This window comes from Scophthalmus maximus, chromosome 3 (assembly GCF_022379125.1).
Source record: "Scophthalmus maximus strain ysfricsl-2021 chromosome 3, ASM2237912v1, whole genome shotgun sequence".
NCBI lineage: Eukaryota > Metazoa > Chordata > Actinopteri > Pleuronectiformes > Scophthalmidae > Scophthalmus > Scophthalmus maximus.
In genome coordinates this window covers 9,863,228-9,882,447 of record NC_061517.1, presented here as the reverse complement: position 1 = coordinate 9,882,447, position 19,220 = coordinate 9,863,228, and the positions used below count along the sequence as shown (strand labels likewise).

At 41.7% G+C, this 19,220-nt stretch overlaps 1 protein-coding gene across 1 annotated transcript in view; it reads right to left on the bottom strand.

Moving 5' to 3' along the window:
- b4galt5 (UDP-Gal:betaGlcNAc beta 1,4- galactosyltransferase, polypeptide 5) overlaps window positions 1-19,220 on the bottom strand; it is a 28,209-nt gene that overhangs the window by 8,033 nt on the left and 956 nt on the right. The window contains exons 2-3 of the mRNA XM_035643876.2: window positions 821-940; window positions 407-520 (exon numbers count right to left, since the gene is read on the bottom strand). Coding sequence (XP_035499769.1) covers window positions 407-520; window positions 821-940 — 234 coding nt within the window. The remainder of the gene's footprint in view (window positions 1-406; window positions 521-820; window positions 941-19,220) is intronic.

The following is a 19,220-nucleotide window of genomic DNA, read 5'->3' as shown; positions in this document are numbered from 1 at the left end:
CATAAGAGGAATAAGAAAAGGAAAGAGGTGTGGAGCAGAAGGGAGGGGATAGAAAACAAACAAAAGCAACGCTCGTTAAAGCCTGTAACAGTCTAACAATCCGGGACACAAATTGCAGGGTAAAGCCATTCTGTTCCATTACAACATATTTGCATGCATCATCAATCAAAGCAGAAATAAAACACAAGGTTTCAACCGTTTCACTACTCATTATTAAAACAAATATGTACCATGGCACAATGAAAATCCACTTAAGGGAACACTTAACAGGGCCGAGAAAAACCACTGTTTTAAAGTTATTTCAGGTCAACCAAGGAGACTGAGAGAGAGAGAGAGATGTCCTCCTGAGTCATGAGCCAGGATCAAAGCCAAAGCATTAAAACTCAACTTTAAAAATTGTACTTACTCATGGAGGGCAGTCTGTCAGGACAGACCTGCGAGGGGAGGTAGGTGAATCCCTCAGGGAGGTATGTGGGGGGAGGAGAATCGCTCTCACTCAAGTTGAAGTCATAGGAATAATCTGCAATCACACACACACACAAATGCAAGTGTCAACATCAGCTTCCGGAGCAGCTCCATCAAGTCTTTCACTGCAGGATTCTAGCCGTGTGTGCTATAGTTTTGCATCATTGCTTTTTGCCTTTGCACCACTAATCTTTCACTGGAACCCTTACTGTAAACTCTACTGTATAAACACATGAATGAGTCACCAAAAGTGAGACTGGTTGACTCAACTTAATCAGTGTGGGAACTACATTTGTGGCCGTGCAACTGGATGTAAGCCAGTATTAGCCAGTATTCAACTGTATGTTCTTCTTACCTGTGCCGTTGACGCTGTACGCCCCTCTCACCACCTGCTCCAGAACCTGTGCCCCAATGTTCTTCACATTCTCTCTGATCTGGATCCCCGTGGCTTGGGCCATGAACACATACTCATTCACTGTGGACAGGAGGAAGAAAAGATGGAGAAGTCAAACATTTATTCTTGTTCCCCCCTGCAAAAGTGACGTGTTTCTGCCCGGCAGACTGAGTTGGCACGGGTCAACAGGTCAACATTTTAACACAACACAAGTTAAGGCCAGCCGAGTGCATTAATTAACTCTGGTAGCTTCACTCATGACTCATGACCAACAGTCATCCCATTGCAAAACACATGCTTCCACTTGATCTGACCCAAACCGATTATCTGCCATGATGGGGGTTTCCCGGTCACACATTACAGGTCATTCATTGCAAACTATTGGAATGTTAATCTATGATGTCGGGGGATATGGGAGGAGAAAGGCGCCACACAAATTTAGAGCGCAAGACTGAGTGACAAATCTGAAATATACAGTTGGTTCCTTCCCTCTGTGTATGACTATTGCAATGTTTTGACTTATTATTTTAATCTGTACCATTTTCAAATGTAATTTTAGTTACAGATTGTAATTTTTTGATGCATTTATCTGGTACAGGTAAAAAAAAAAGAAAAAAGAAAATGGGCTGACGTCCATCATACTTAAGCGTGACCAGCATTATCAACCTTCAATCAAGCACCTGACATGACCACATCCTCACATCATGTTAGAAATCACGTATTACTACTGTTCGGTGGATTAACATGACATTGGGAAGTTTACCAGAGAGGCTTAGCACCAGTTCCGCTCAGTGTGGGCTGACCTAAATAAGACTACAACATGGTTCAACCTGCCAAAAAGGAGCTACGCAGTGGAACACAGAGGGGACGTGGTCTAACTGACCCGAATCCTCTAGCTCACCTCACTCAACTGTGCGCCTGAGCTGGGTTATTTATGCACAGTAAAATGACTGTGTGTTGCTGATTTACTGGAGAGGTGACTCACACAAGTTCCTCATGCCAGGAAACAACACAGGGAAAGACAGTTTGTCCACAACTCCAGGAATAACATCCAGGGTCATTGACTACAGCTCCCGTCCAGTTTCTCTATTTGATGAATCGTGCCAGCACAATGCAGCCACGTTGCGGATTACTGCCTATCTATATCCATCTACACAATCTCTTGCACATTAATCCAATCAACATCTATCTTAAAGCAGTGCCAAAATGATACACACCCCTCTGTGTGTGTCTCTGTATGTGCTGCTGTGCTCGTGTGCAATAATGCTGAGCTAGAAATTGTCATTAGTAATTGTATTACAGTCTCCATCACATTCATCTTGTTTTATACGAACTGCCTGGCTTGCAGGACTAGAGACTCATGGCGAAGCAGTAACTGAAATCAATGTTCTCATTTTACCTCTGTAATGCGAAAATATTACTGTGCAGCTGGAGCAAATCTACAAAGGACAATAACAATAAAAAAGGAAAACAAGAACACAGGGTATATCCTGTTCTCTCTCTCTCTCTCACTGCAAGACACACACACACACACACACACACACACACACACACACACACACACACACACACACACACACACACACACACACACACACACACACACACACACACACACACACACACACACACACACACACACACACACACACACACACACACACACACACACACACACACACACACACACACACTTTGACTTCCTTTCTGAGGCATCATATGATGGGGAATTGCTAAGAGGCTTCTGTAGTGTGATCCAGTCATGCAGGCAGCAACATATTTTTACATGTTGGTATCTCCGTCTCATGCCTGCCAGGAGACAAAAAATGGAGTAGATGGACACTGGATCGTGTCATAGCAAAGCAAACCGTTGAGCAAAAGAAAATGGAATCTCTTCCTAGAAATGAATGTTCTAGTCTTCTTTTTGTCGCAGAAATGGAGAATATAAACACACCATCTACATTATTGTACGCAAACCAGTGGACATACAGTTCCCCTCTAATCAAAAAAGCACTCTATGTATGCACTGGAGTCATGGTCAGTGCCGAGGTATTCATGACTACAACCTGTGACAAATGCAATTAGACACATGGCAGAGGACTGGAGTTTGGAGGACGCTAACGTGGCAGGCTCCAGCACACGGCCATTAGCGGTGGACATAGAAGCAGATAAGGGGGCACAGACACACAGACGCATAAAACAGTAAACAGTCTGACATGTCACTGTCAAGGGACAATGCCTTAATACACAAGCACATGATGATGCCCCCCCCCCCCCAACTGCTTCTCATCCCATAAGAAACCCCCACTGTAACCTATGAAGCATGACAAGAGACCTTGAACGACCTTGTATTCTATAGGTCTCACAGAGCACACTGTCCGCATGCCAAGGCCGGCCCACTTCTCCCCCTCGCTCGCACTCTGTCTCGCTGCACATCCCTCCATTTTCTACTTATCTGCCCTTCCCTCTATCTCTCCTCTTCATCCCCCCGCGCTGCCTCTCTGTGTAACGCGGTTTGTATCACTACCTGTCAAGTCCGTTTGTCCCTGTTGTGTAAGTAAGTCATCTGACTGATGTATTGCAGACTTAAGGGGACAGTTCCCGGCACAGATCCTTTCACCATACGGTACCATAAATGAGGTTGACCCCTCCCCCAAAGAAAACAAACCAAAAAAACGCAGAAATAGTCAAGGAGCAAAACAAAAAGAAAAAATAATAATATAAATGCGCATGCACGCACACAAATACACACACAGACACAAAAACACACTGCTGCTTCGCCACTGAAAGGCAATTAACTCCACATTGACAGCTCAGCAGTGGGAGGTGATCGGCCCTGTTCTGCTAGCTCCCTGATAAGAGCTGAGAGGTAGTTTTTCCGACCAGCAGAAGTGGCTTCCGCGCGCACACACACACACACACACACACACACACACACACACACACACACACACACACACACACACACACACACACACACACACACACACACACACACACACACACACACACACACACACACACACACACACACACACACACACACACACACACACACACACACACACACAGAGCTTTCAGGGCTTAAAGCTGTCACTCTCACAAAGCGTCATTTTTACTGCCACTGCCTATCACAGACACCTACAGCCTACAGGATGTACGACACTACGGGCGCATACCCTTTATCAGTGAATGCCGAGTGTGTAACCGTGTGAGTTTAAAAGCTGAATTAATGACATTATCAGCCCTGGTAATGCTGCAGATTAGCCACGCATGGTCCGTTGCGACACCTTACTGGAAAGCAAACAGGCAAATCACTCAAAACATTAGCACTAAATCCCTCACAATTAGCTGGAGCAACCACTGTAATTTGCATGTATTGATCCGTCGAGGATGTTTAGGATTGGCATGCGATGGTGATGGAGATTATTGATTTCTGATTGGGTGTCGGTGGACTTTTTTAAAATGCAAAAAAATGGTGTTCTCTGTCAAGGATTATTGGCTCTGAACTAAAGGGACAAGCATACTATTACCTCCCCTGACCCTCTTTAAGTGATGCCGAGAAACCCTGAGGCTATGGCGGATCAATATCCACACACATGTAAACACAAATCATTTTTTTCTCCTAAACCAATTCGTTATTTTTACAACTACAAAAACTGCCACTATCAATCTTCACTCTTGTCTGTAACGGCGTTTTTCACCATACTCACAAACTTCTTTTCACTACTGTACATCATAACTAGTAGAGGCTGATGTACTCTCATCTTGAGAACGTCATTGTGCACTAGTTACTCCGTGTATATAACAACAACTAAAAAAAACCTTGACCACCCCCTTGTTGTGCCAAAACAAACACATTACGGTCATACCAGAGCATGAAGTCTGCACAGCCCTGTTATGCATACATACTTTGAGTTGTCGATTAGATGCCATCTCCTCTATTGTTTTGGTAACATTTGGATAAATGCACTCTACATATTTCCTTCCGACAGGACAGATAAGGAACTAGAGCACACAAAGTTATTTGCCCCCATTTTGCACTCGCTCATGGAAAAAGATCACCGGTCTCCAAGATGGAATTTGTCACTTCCCAATTAATTATCAGTGTTCAGTCTCACTCACTGTCTCTTATCTAGGTCTTTGTTTATCTTTCGCCCTCCTTGTTCTTCATAGCCCCGCCCCCCAACCACTCCTGTTGTCATGGGTAACTCAGGGTTATGTAAGCAGCAGCAATTTGCAACGCTTTCCCAAGGGGCCATTCTGTGCACACTTTGAGAGACACATACAGTACATACAGTACAAAGCCATTAAACTGCTGTATCGCCCTTCGGTTCAAAAACAGTTGTTGTATAATGTATTTCCTAGAGAATATGCTGACAAATGATCCGCAACATTTATATAAATGCTGAAAGACAAAGCTAAAAGTTAAAACACTATTAAAAAAAAAGATGGCTCATCCATTCTTAAAGTGGAGAGATTAACTTGTATGCCAGAGCTCAAATAGCTTCTCCAATGTTCACTTAATATTTGACATGGATTCAGACTTTTCCTCTACATGCTACATATAGCACGGTTAACGGGACAACTTTTATTTTCCTACTCTTATTGGCAGAAAAGCGGTGGACAACATAACAAAAATATATAATTAAATACAGTCAAAAATCAGATCAGCTATCAAGACCTGGTCATACACCTCAATTAACCCCAGGGAGGAAGACAGAAGGAAATGAGGCAGAATGTGGTGATGTACTAACACTAGTAAGGGGAAGTTTGGGTCACAACAGCCAAAGCAAGATCATCTGAGCAAATAAAAAATGTTGCGTTGCTTTGTGAATCCCTTCTTTTATTGTTGCAGAACTTACGGACACAAATGGACACAAACAGTAGCTGATAATGAGGTCAATATTAGTCTAGTGCAAATGTGATCACAAAACTCTAAGTCATAAGTGGATCATGAGGCTTTGTTGAAACACACAACTGCACTGCAGGCACAGGCACGCGCACACAAACAGAGCCCCTTTCACACCACACCCAAACTGCCTGAAAATAACTGAATGTGGAACTACAATTACAGGAAAACCATCATGACTGCATCAACCAGAATCTCCGTCACACGCACAGGAATTCAAAAACGCTTCCAAGAGCTCCCTTTCTTGATCCGACCTGAAACCCAAACAGGCTGGCTGGCAAACATGAGACGGAAAAATCAAGAGTTCATGAGAGTGAGAGAAGAAAAGAAAAAAAGGGAGAACAGGGCAGACAAGATTCTCAGAGCAGATGTCTCTTTGACAGGCAGAGTACTCCACATTTACTGCAGCAGAAATGATGTCAGCACTCATAACAGTCCCTGGCATCCCACTTACTGAGAACATACCATACCACTTCTATTCCCTTCTTCCCTTCCAAGTTCCTCTCTTGTGGTCAGTTTCATTCATTCGTTCAGCTGGGGCAACTTGTACTACGCTGCTGCTCAACACCACACTTGCTTTTTGTTGCCTCCCTCCACGAGCTAATGCGACGTGTTCATACAGCGGCTTCAGAAAAATACTCTTAATACACCCTTCACCTTTTGCACATTTTATGGTGACGATTTGATTATTAAATGGATAACATGGCCTTTGCTTTTCTTTTTTTTTTTACAACTTTAAATATCCTGTCCTCCAATGCTGGAGTGTTTTCGGGGACAAGGCTCTGACTGTCCCTGAGTGTCCCGGCCAATGTCCAGACTTTACTGAATTAAAGGTCTGACTATTTTGTAAACAAGTTTGTAAATCAGTCTATGATCTTGAATTAACTGGCTGGAGAAAGTCCACTGTACATTCACAAAGACACAGAGTGATTACATGATCTGTGGTCATATACTCTAAGTCAAATCATTAGCCTGCATGAGTAACTGTGATGGAAGCTTGCCAATGTGCTAAGCAACCAAACTTTCAATTAACTGTTGTGAGAGAAAGGCTTTGAGTAAGATAAAAAATGCACTACAAAACCTTTTCTTTTTTTTTTTTTTTTTTAATCTTACAGTTAAGTGACATTAAGCAACCATTTGTTGCCCAATTTCTTGAATTGGAAGAAAACTAACATGCATCTAATTGTTTAAGCTGAGAATGTTACACATGATCATTTTGTGCAGACAGTGAGGGATAGTCAAAAGAGTCACGCTGGGAAATTCTCATCTGTAAAAATAAAACTTAGCCTTGCAGATGCCGGATGTTGTGGTGTGGCAACAGACACGACAAAGGCATTAGGCCCATGTCTGAATGACCAAAACCACTTCTGTATCTGAATAGACAAAACTGGCCATTTTAGATTTACCCGCCCTGCACGGAGTCTTAAGATATGGTGTGAAAATGTACTTACTTATATCATTGTACTCTGTAATGCAGCAAATTCACTTAACCACCATTTGAAACGGAGGAAGACATGTGAATACAGGCATATGCCGTTTTAAAGCCATTCTCAGTGTAACGATACAGTAACAGCCAACTGGTGGCTACTTCTTACCAGCATTATACTTAACTCTATTGAGCTATTTACTCTTGGGTACAGGCAGGGCCTGAGTAAGCATACTTTCTTAAACTCTCAGCTTAAAGGCTGTTTTGAACTGCCCTGGTTAATCAATGACACCAATCGATTGATTAACCTCCCAACAGAGAGAAAGCAAATCTGCTATCTTGTGGTTAAAAAAAGAAAAGAAAAAGAAAAAATCATTGCACCTGTCACTCTAAAGAATGTTGAACTTTTCCCCTGACTCCGAACTAAGACAGAACACAGAGTGGAGCTGAAAGGATGCATTCAGAAGCTGTGTTATCCGGAACTATACGTCATGGAAAAGAAAACCTCCTTTAAATGGCATATCACACCGTCAGTCTATACTAACACATGCCAGCGGGGACAGCATGACATCTAGTTTGAGATCAATTTTGGTCTTGCACTAGTCACTCTGCCCCTCCATCTGCTCAGCTGTCCCAAGTGTGTGTGAGCGCGTGCATAGCCGCCTGTTTGCGTGCGTGTCTGACCCTCCCTTGAATCACTGTCTGCCGAGCCGCTACATGGCAGAGGAACACAGGGACCAGACGCTGCGGGAAGACTTACATAAACGACATAGTGGTGCCAGGACCCCTTGCTTTCACTCGACTGCAAGCAAAACAGATCTAAGGGAGGGAAAGTGAGAGACAGAGAACGGGAGACAGACAGATTGTGTATATGTAGTGTGTGTGAGGGGTCTAGAGAGATCCATTCTGCAACATGACAATGATCCCAAACGCAGAGTCGCAGAGAACTATCTTTTGGGAAAAAGAAGAACAAGGAGACCTGCAACAGATGGTGTGGACCCCAAAGAGCGCAGATCTCAGCATCATTGAGTCAGTCCAGAGTGTAATATCAAATAACTGTGATATTTGGAACAACCTATCAGCGAAGATGGATGAAAAACGATGCACATCGGTCCCTGAATGAATTGGTGCTGTGTTTAAGCTTAAGGGTGGTCACGCCAAATATTGATAATGAATATTAAATTAATGAACTCATTTAATATTAAGTCCCATATTTCGTCTTAGCAACACATCCTGGAACTGCTTACAAGTGATTAAAAATGCTGGTGCCAAGCTCCTAATCCTGGTTTCTATATGCTGGCTCCCCATCAAATATAGTTCAAAGATTTTTGTGATTATGTTAAGAGCCTTGCAAGGGCCTGCCTATATCAAAGAGCTATATAATTCCAGTAGGAATTCGAGGTCCTCTGATCAGGGCTCGTTGGTTGTTCCTCGCTCCAGGCTCAAGACAGGAAACTTTTTTAACTCTCTCCAATTGGATTTAGGATCTGTGGATACTGTGGACGATTTAAAAGAGCAGCTTAAGATCAATTTGTTAAGACTTGCTACTGTTGGTGTCAATATGAGTGTGTTTTTTCATTCTTTTTTTTTGTGATGCTCTTGAAGGTTTTGTTTTTCCTAATCTGCAGTCACGGGTGACTATAAAAAATATAGAACCTTCATCATTCAAACTAAACAGAGCAGGCAGACACAGGGGCATACAACAATGTTGAGGAAGGAACAATGAGTGGTTTTCCAGTGGCTCTTGTCTGCTGTACTAAGTGTGCCTGCAGGTGGTGGTGAAGCCCCACCGGCCTATTTCCTCAGCTTCCTGTCTCACCACAGATTCTCTGTTGCCCAAGATTTGCTAACCCAGCCCTGTTTCATCCTTTCACAACCTCTGATTTCAAAGCGAGTGTTTGTTGCTACACAAGTGTACACTTGTACAATATTTTCTATAGTCGTGTCCACTTACGCCCCCAATACTTTGTAACACAGCTATTGCACACCACCACATCCTGTTGCAATCAGAGGGCTTACAGCAGTGAGACAGTTGGGTCGTTTGTCCAGGAAGTAGTGATTGATTCCGGCAGTGGCTCCGCCATTCCCTTCTGCCAGCCCATTTCAGCGTGCTTTTATATTTGGCAGCTGTCCAGAACATTCTTGTGTTATTGCAGTTGCTCAGTGCGAAGGATTGGAAATACATAGACAGGTACGCACAAACACACATCGGTACCTGCCACATGCACACACACACACACACACACACACACACACTCACAGATCCACACAGACACACAATACTGCCTCTGCTTATTTTCTTCTGCACGCTCTATTTTCCTATCCCCACCCCCTGCAGAAAGATGAGGTCTACTCACAGCTGGAGGTTACTCCTGTTGACTGAACAAATGGGCCAGAGCAGGCAGCTACTGTAGTATACCACACTAGCACAGCCGCTACACGATGCAGGAGAGAAAATAAACACACAGCAGTCCCTATGGATTAATGACATCATCTTGATATCTATTTTGATAACTTACAAGTCCTAAAATGAAGTGGTGAGACATCAAAAGTAGACGGCTCTTTTGAAAATGCCACGATTACCGTTTACTTTTTAAGTTGATGACAAACTGTAACAGTGCACATTTGAAGAATACAGTATATCTGTTATAGTATCTATTCACAAAACTGTATAAGGCAGCAATATTTAATACAAAATACATAAAGTGGGCACAGCACTGTAGTTTGAGGACACAATTAAAATCACTTTAAGATACCAGTTAGTAAATCATATTGTATAGATACTGTATAATAGTATAAGCCAAGTACCCCAGTATTGTGTTGTATTACACTGCTTGTAATTAATACTTGAATGCATGTAATAATTTCAAAAAATTTAAAATTGCATGTTTGGCAGTAGTTAATATTTGGCAGTTATTTTTAATGGGAAAGAGGTTGGTTTAATTAGTGAGGGTTATGTAAACAACCACAAGTGGTAGTAAAATTACTAATGGATTTCAAAACCAATTAATTTCTGCCAACATGAATCCAGGTCACGACACAGATTTGAAAAGAGGTGTTTTATTCTTGAATTTAAGTTTGCTGTGCATCAAACAATAGAAGTGAGGGTGGGCTTTGACGTGAAGTGTGAGTTTTCGATATGCTCTGGTTCCCGGTATGCAGTGTATAGTCAAAAAGCAGCAAGAAGGTTGTTCTGACTCAGAAAATAATACAGTAATTAGAAAGTATTCATCTAGTCTGGTACAAATCATAAGAATATTAATTAGTTTTGGCTTCTCAACATCCATATCCACAAAGCCAGTTAGGCTGTGTTCAGACTGACAATATGAGTGGATCAAATATGTAGCCTCCTGGTAATTTCAAAAGGGTCTACTTCATTGGTGGGGATGCTAGAGGGGTGAGCTGAAATGCAAAGTGCAAAAGGTATATCCTGGCTCATCCAGCATTGAAACAGAAGCTGCTGTGATAACCTAAAAAAAAACAAAAAAACATGGTCTCAGTGGTTCATATTACAGCATCTGCAGCAAGCCTTTGTTTTACCCCGGTATATCTATTGGGTTTTCACAAATATATAATATATGACAAAGTGATAATATTTCATGTCTGAAAGACGGTGAGGATCAAAATAAAATATCAAAAAGAGTGAAAGATCAAACATAGCAAACTCATCTGTTGTATGGTTTCAGATTATGATTCCATTACAATTTGGTTCCTGGGCTAATCATTCCTAGTTTCCATGCTGGCCCTGAAGAGAGCCCATCCTAATGTGATTCCAATGTACAAGGTGGGGGACAAAAGTTCTATGGTAGCAAAAAAAAGTAAATATAAAGCTTCAGCAGACGGAGTTAGCCAAATTGAGGAGATTTTACAAGGTTCCAGTCTTTTGAGTAGGAAATCCCCCCTCCTCCAACAGGGCAAAAGACCGTAAATCTGAAGATCCTCACTTGATTTGGCTATTTAATACTACTGACACTTATTAGCTTTAACTGATGTTTAAAATATATTTTTCCATGGAACAAGGACTGCAGGTTTTGTCCCCCTTTGCCATCATTAAAATCACATTTTGGAGGGATCCTTGTATGGTCAGTATAGACAGGAGGAGCAATAACATCAATCAATGATAAAAAAAAATGGCATTTTGGCAATTAACTATGGTTTTAAGACAGTCTTTGAACATTCCCACATGCAGTCATCTACAGTACTTTCATAAATGCCACATTTATAATTAAACTGTGAAATGTTCGTATCAAACCAAAGCAATCAGGGAGCAATTATAATTAATTAAGTTATACAGTGGCAATGTTTTTGTTTAAGAAATGACATTTAGGCCACTGTAGCGAAGTCCTGCTGTATAGGATAATTAATTACTTTTCAATATTCTCATTTTAGGCTACATAAAAAGGTTTTTTTTATTGTAGACAACCAGAAATGTTTAATGTCTGTGTGCAAAACAACAGGATGTCTTCACCCATCCAGAGTTAAAGTTTAGACAGACTTGCTTTCATTAAAAACACTTATTTCTGTACAAACGTTAAAAACAGATGCAGCATCACAATCACAATCCTTTCAAACAGCAGTGCTCCATCATCAACACTGTTATCAATGTTGTCTTTTGGATTAACCCTCTCTGGCATCATCACACAAGTTACAGTGCGACTGCCCTCAAACAAGTGACCAAAGAAACCATGGCAACAGTCTCAATAACAAAGGGAGGCCCAGAACAGGTCAACAAAGACTGGGATTCTCCTGATGGATGATTAGGTTACATAAATGATTAGTGCCTCAACACAAGTCCTTCAGTCTGCCTCTGAAATGACTCAGAACTGTCCACCTAAACATTCAGCACCACCATCTGTCTGTGGTCAAATATCCTGACCATAGGTGATGGACAAGGATCAGGTTACTGTCAACAATATAAGACATAACAGTACGGTCGCTATGTGTTTAGGGATCACCTCTGGATCACCTATCATTGCTTTGGTGTCTCTCTACTGGTTTACCAAGCACACTTTAGGTGCAGCATCAGGAACGGGAACTTAGGCTGGGAAAAACTGGGGATATATGTAAAATATGCAATATGAAAAGTGATGAAGCCATAAAAACATGTGAAGCTCTCGCTACATAGGCTCTGGGGACTAAAAAAACGAATATAAGAAAAAGCAGACATTCCATTTTTCACAGATCACTTAAAACCATTTGTTGAATAAATACCCCAACAAGCAAGTCAACACAAAACTGCCTAGGATAAAATTGATAGAGTAATGCTGCAATTTTCTCAACTTGGGGAATACACCGGAAAATATATTTCTTCTATTATTATTTACTATCTTGTTTTGTTACATTTTAACATGTTTTTCCCTTATGAAATACAATAAGACATGGTTTTCAAACCATAACTATAATAATTCAACTGAGAAGGAACGTAAATTGATTAATTTTTCCCCACTTTGCCTGTCCATGTCACAGAATTACCACTTGGGCAGGTCAAAATCCAAAATGGAAGAAAACCCAAGGAGTAATGTGTCTATAGATTGTAACTTTTTTTATTTAGTTTAAATCAATCAATAGGTTGGAAGGGAGCTGCCATGGATGGGTTATTATACTATGTACACTTTGTCTCATTTTATTGTGTCGCATGGCTATTTCAAAAATCAACAGTATATTTATGAGGAGGTAATCTGGGTGTTACTCATCAAATAGACACTACCTCTTTAGTAAAGAGAGACAAACACGCAAGTTTTGTTCGACTCCCTTGTGAAGACCTAAGCCCAAGCTATTTGTAGTACAACAGTGATGCAAATAGACTCACACATAATGTTTGCTTGAATACCCAAGTAAATATTATAGTGCACCAACAGGTGTAAAGCATTTGGGCAGCCACATTTTACATCAGGCTAATCTCTTGTTTTCCAGCTATTGACTAAGGCAATAACAAATATCCACAGAATTGTCTCGAAAATATTGGCTAAAGTCGCTTCCTACTCAAGCCAAGTGAGAAAAAAAAATACTGTAAAAAGCACAGGAAAGATCATTTTAGATTTTACATTCACAAGCAGAACACTTACAATCAATGTGCTTTTTAGGAAAACGTTCAATGTTGCTGAATATTTGGTGTGTGTGTGTGTGTGTGTGTGGGTGGGTGTAGCTGGTAGGCTAAGGTAGGGTATCTCATGGTCGATGAAAGGCTTCAAACGGATTGACTGACGCACAAGGTGCAATGAACTCCCACTCCATTGATGTTTAACTAAATTCCTTTGCTAATAGAGTATTAAGAGTCACATGTCCTTGTACTGTGCATTCACATTTACAATACAGACATGAAACAGACTCCCACAGCAGGCAGATTTACACAAGGAAGAAGAAATAACAATTTTGACGTGTTTATTTCAATAATGTGGCAAGTGTTGTTCTGACCTGTCAGTGGTAAAGAGGGGGAAAAAGACCTTTGAAGTTATTTATACTTGAAGTAATGACTTCTTTGCAGTGTAGAGATGTCCCAGACAAAGACACACTCCATGGCTATGTCCCAAACGTCTGCAATGACTGTCTCCTCTGGGATCCGTTGTCACCCAGATCATCATGGAAACAAGGCTGGCATGTTTCTGTGGTTGCCGTGACAATAAAAAGAAGTCAGTCATGGATGGGAAAAAACCCTCAGAAAACCATGGCAACTGCAGTGAAAATGTCAAACGTCAGACCTTAAGTGCTTCAGCCGGAGGAATTTCAGTGATTGAACTGATGGGCATCCAGCTTTCTGTTTTCCCTTTCATTCTGATTTCATAAAAACAATTGTATTCATTATTTCTAAATCAAGGAGATTCAATTTTTAAATGGCTGACAAACTTTACAGATATTAAATAGAGTGGAACTTGCATTATTCATTGCTATGTAGCATGCTTGTTTATTTACAATGGAATCTATTTGAGGCAGTTTGGCACCAAGTTAATATTTCACCCTGGCTATCCCCAGCCTCTGGAAATTCGCCTTAGGAGGCTCACTGAATTGACCTAAATGGATGGATCAATTAAGCAGCAGAGGGAGTGTGGGGGGAGTGGGCGGGGGGAGGTTGCAATACAGTGTGCTCTGAGGACAAGTGATGGATGGCTTTAAGAGTGCCAGAGAAGCTCGACTGCATTGATAGCCACATCAGCATAGAGGCAGCAGGCCCCAAAGTACACATGGGCACTAGTACTGCCAACCAGTACTTTCTGTGGACACACCTTCACTCGTATGCACATGAACACAAACACACACTCATGCACCACTGCAGTGTACAAAGACTAACACAGCGAGTGGTAGAGTCTGGTCACACTGGTCACCGCTAACGATGCCAGAATTTTTTAAACCTATTGCGAAGAATAATAACTTTGCATGACTTAGTTCAACCACAGGTAGAAATGATTTAGGGTTGAGGAGAGCAAATGTTTGTATATCTGAGAGTGCATGTTTAGCTAATCTATCTAGCATAACAGACAAAGTTCAATGTTACGCTACGTCTTCTTCCTCAAAAAAAGGTAATGATTTAACCCCATTAGGTCAGCACGGGTAACAGGTTCAAACATCATCAACAGCATTGTCACAAACACGTTATAATCGCTGGGCCAAGGCAAGCAACATGTGGCTTTTTAATTTCCTTCTACAGTGAAGCAACAAAGCGCATACCACCAAACATAATCTGTCTGATCTTTACAAGCACCTGCCCACTTGAATGACTCTCTCAGTCAAGAGCCAGTTTTTACTCAAATTAGTATTCAACTGTTCCTGGCATAGGGCAGCCACTCATTGTTATGCTGCAAAGTCGGCTTTGGAGGAAGTGGCTGCACAAACAAAAAGATGCAGAGGTGGATGACCAATCATATATGTGCAAGCTTGTACACAGCTCGGTGGGTGTGGCCAGAGGAAATGTGTTCTTTAGGAAAGAGTTCTCTAGGAAAACAGCTTTCTCTGAAACACAACGGACAGAGCGTGGCATGTCCAGTAGCTGTGAGGGGGAAAAAGTATAGCGCCATTATGGCTCAGAGTGCACAGAGTAATAACACAGAACATAAAAACATGGTTTTTCGGCTTGTCCCTCCAATCTAGTCCCTTGAAGCTTGGTAGGAAATGATCAGCACAAAAAACTTACAATAGGATCCGGTATCATCTGATCACTCGTGCCGTGACAGTATCCTGATATTATCTGATGATGACAGTTTCTAAAAATTTGTAATGTACTTCAAGACAGTCAGGGCCAGACAAAATTGAACTGGGCAGCTGATGATATGTTTATCATTAGTTATTTTCAGAATAATGGTTGCTGACACAGTGAAGCAGAACCTACCTGAACACATGACACCTGCATATCTACAATTAAATGGGGTGTGCCTACAACCAAAGACTTTGGCTATAATTTGCTTCAGAGACATGTACTTAGCAGCAGTCTAAACTATAATTCTGTGCAAGGGATGATGATGAAGATAAGACATAATGTAGGTTTCCATAAACTGAATAAGAGATTGTCTGATTACTAACCATGAAAAAAGAAAAAGCATATAGCGGCGGCGCCTTGGTCCACCTTTAAACTGTTGGACAATGTATGGACACTACTTTAAAGCTACTAGCGGATACTTGCGTTATTATATTTGCAGCACACAATGGCATTACTCTTTTTCTCCACAGACAAAGGCAAGCACCTGGCGCTTCTCCTTGCTCTCCCCGGATGCGAAGGTGTGTGTGTGTGCCTGTATAAAACAAACTTATAAATAGAGCCCGTGTCTTCCCTACCTCTCGCTCCAGCGGGATCCTCTCATGTTTTAATTAAATAAACTGCTGCAATCTCGCCCAGCTGTGCCCTGCATCCCCAGCCTGCATCAGGCAGCTCCAATGCTCAGGGGCAACATAGCGGCCGGGGGTGTCAGTGCATATGAGTATATGGAGTCAGAAAAAAAAAAACAGCGAGAGAGAGAGAGAGAGAGAGAGGAGGGACTAGGCTGTGAAAATGGGGCATTCTGCACTGCACTGAAGTCACCGGGGCATCATAGGAAGCCCTGCTCAGGTGTTCTGGATAGGTTCCCCGATGTGCAAACCAGCAGAAAGAAAAGGAGCTCAGCTCATCTCTTTCATCCTTCCCTCTCCATCTCCCCCTCCCCTTGCCCTTTTTTTTCTATTCTCTCTCTCTTTACTATGAATTATTCTGCTGAACCTTTGTCATGTCCCCTCCTCCTATATGACCCCTTTCAGAAATCTGCTCACATTCAAGGTGTGGCTGTAATAACACAGCTGTGGTCCAAACTCCCATATGATGAGGTGTACAGTATAAACTAACGCAGTAAGATGCTATTATTTGTCTTCAGTAAAATTAATAGCATTTCATTTCCAGCTCTTATTTATATCCCAGGGCGCCACTAGAGTGGCTTTTTTTTAAGATTCCAATACAAAAAAAGTCCTTATTTAACTCAAACTGCCTGACATGCCCCTCAGTTAAGCCTCTAACTGAAAAAGGTAATGTTAGCCCAGGCCTTCTCAAGAGGCCACTTTCTCCTGATTGGCCGAACCTCTCTGTTCGGTATATATTACGGTCATTTAATGCTTATTGTGTGACATAATGGCGGATTTAGTTATTATTCGTATAGAAAAACGTTTCTATGCATGACTCTGTATGGAATGTGCTAAAACAGCGACTGAAGTGCAAAAAGTCTGCAGTAAGGGAATAAACATAAAGCCAAAGTTGCTATTAAAATGTTATTTGCTATTGTCAAATGACTGTATAGTAAACCTCTACTGTTGTTTATTTGTATGTTGGAGTACATTAAATGCATGTAATACTACTCAGTTAGGACTGGTAGAATGAGTTGTGCTCTGAGCAGATGACCGTATAAAGAACTCTGTGATTGGCTGATGTCAGCTTTATCATTAAAGAAGAAAAAAAACTGTTGGACCAGACGTTCGGAGCAGTCTGACCCCTACGCTTTTGTCTCACAAGGATTACTTTTACATAAGATTACCATATAAGTTGACGAAAATAAGGAAAATCATAATTGGTCCTCTTTAACTTAACAAAAGTATGCATTATTGCTGGAGGGTGATGGCAGTAGGGAACGCTAGAATGGTCTTTCTTGTACACTACTAATGGGCTATTTTATGGAGAGTGTAGATACAGTCAAGTAAAAGGATTGATTTACAAGCATCTTTGAACCCCACTCTGTCTTCACGTTCTCTCAAAGGGGCAGATGATCAGACACAGAGCGGTGGTTAAAGTAACTGGAAGCGTTGCTAATAATGAGTAATAAATATTGTCAGACCAACAAATAACAGTAGCAAATAAATTGCATAAAAACAACACTACTCAATACTTTCCTCTGTGTCATGGAACAATGCACTTCGTTGAACATCCACAACACAGAGGAATCTGCGAGGAGATTCAAGCATCATTAAGATCCTTTGGATGATGTATTCTGTTTGGGATGGTTAAATCAAATGCTAATGCTGCATTGTGGTTTAGAATGATTTTGTTAACTGGCCCCATTTGCTACCGTTTATCTAAGCAGCAGGCTCACTGGTCCTCCTCTCACCACAGGAGCTGAAACCTCAGCTAATGTCTATCCATCAGTATCACTACCAGAGAATGAAACTAACCACCTTATGTTAAGAAAAAAAGGAACTATTCCCTTTGAGCACCATCTCCCGACCCCCACCTCATTTCCCCACTAAAACTCACCCAGGCAGCACAAGTGTAAAACAGTAAACTGCAGCTTTTAGTAGCAGCAGCAGCAGAAAAGCGCAGCCGCTTTGCTCCGTGGTACCATTTATAATTAATGGACTGGTCCTGCTGGTGCTTGTTCTGTTTCTGAACTAACCCCCAGTAACCCACATGGCCATTACAGCCCGACAATAGTCAACACCCAGGAGGATGGATAGTGCAGCTCTCAGTCTGTTACAAGACACCATCAATACCTGAGCTGGGGAAAAAATGGGGTCTAATTTTTAACCCATTACGCAACTATTTATTTGTTCATTCGCTTCACGTTTAGGGGGAATCATTGTCCTCCGTTATTGGGACTTACACCCGCTATTCCCGTCAGTAATATTCCTGTCAGTAATTCCATGTGAGAATTGATTCAATTATTGATCCATGGCAGGCAAAAAGCGTGAATGGATCAATACCCATTTTGACGAGTAAGATGGGCGAGCCTTGTATTTAATGTTTCTGAAAGGCTACACTTCTGTGACATTTAACACCATTTCACTCAGACTGCCACCCCCCTATTCCAACAATGACAAGTGTGGGGAAGGAAAATGTTTTTGTCTTGCCTCAGACATGATCCATGTCTCAAGCAAATGTTGCCCCCGTGAAATGTATTGTTGTTAAAAACATAACAGATACTGTAATATAAAAAAGCACACCTGTTCAGCCAGCACAACAGAATACCCAACACGGGTGGCTTGAGCAGTAGTCAAGGTTATAGTTGGCAATTTCTAACGGCACCCCTGCGCTTCCTCACTTGTTAAGTTCCCCCTTAACTTGCCGAAAAATATAAATATGTAGGCGTGTATGGCTGCTCCTTTTGCACATTGCTCTTGAATCTAATGGAAAGTTATCGCATATCTGGTCTGCACAGAGTCAAGGACAGAACCGGGTTAAAGTACCGGTTTTACAATATGTGCTATGCATCAAGATAAGCTCCTGTCACTTTGCTACAGTGAAGTAACTGATGTTTGCGCATCACATGGGCTGGGAGGCCTCCAAGAGAGGATGGGTGAGATATACTCCAGGAGAATGAGGCGTCCACACACACACACACACACACACACACACACACACACACATTAATTATTGATGAGAGGGATTCAGGACATGATATTGCACAACTGCATGTGACTAACAAGCAGCACATTTTGTGTGAGCAGCGATTTGTCATCTCAATGCTGAGGTTTCCCTACAAACATCTCTCAAGGCTCATGAATCTGAGTCATAACGTGACCTTTGACAGGCCAGAAAGCCAGTCACACTGGGCGAGGCTTGTGACCTGCACACATGGGCCAAC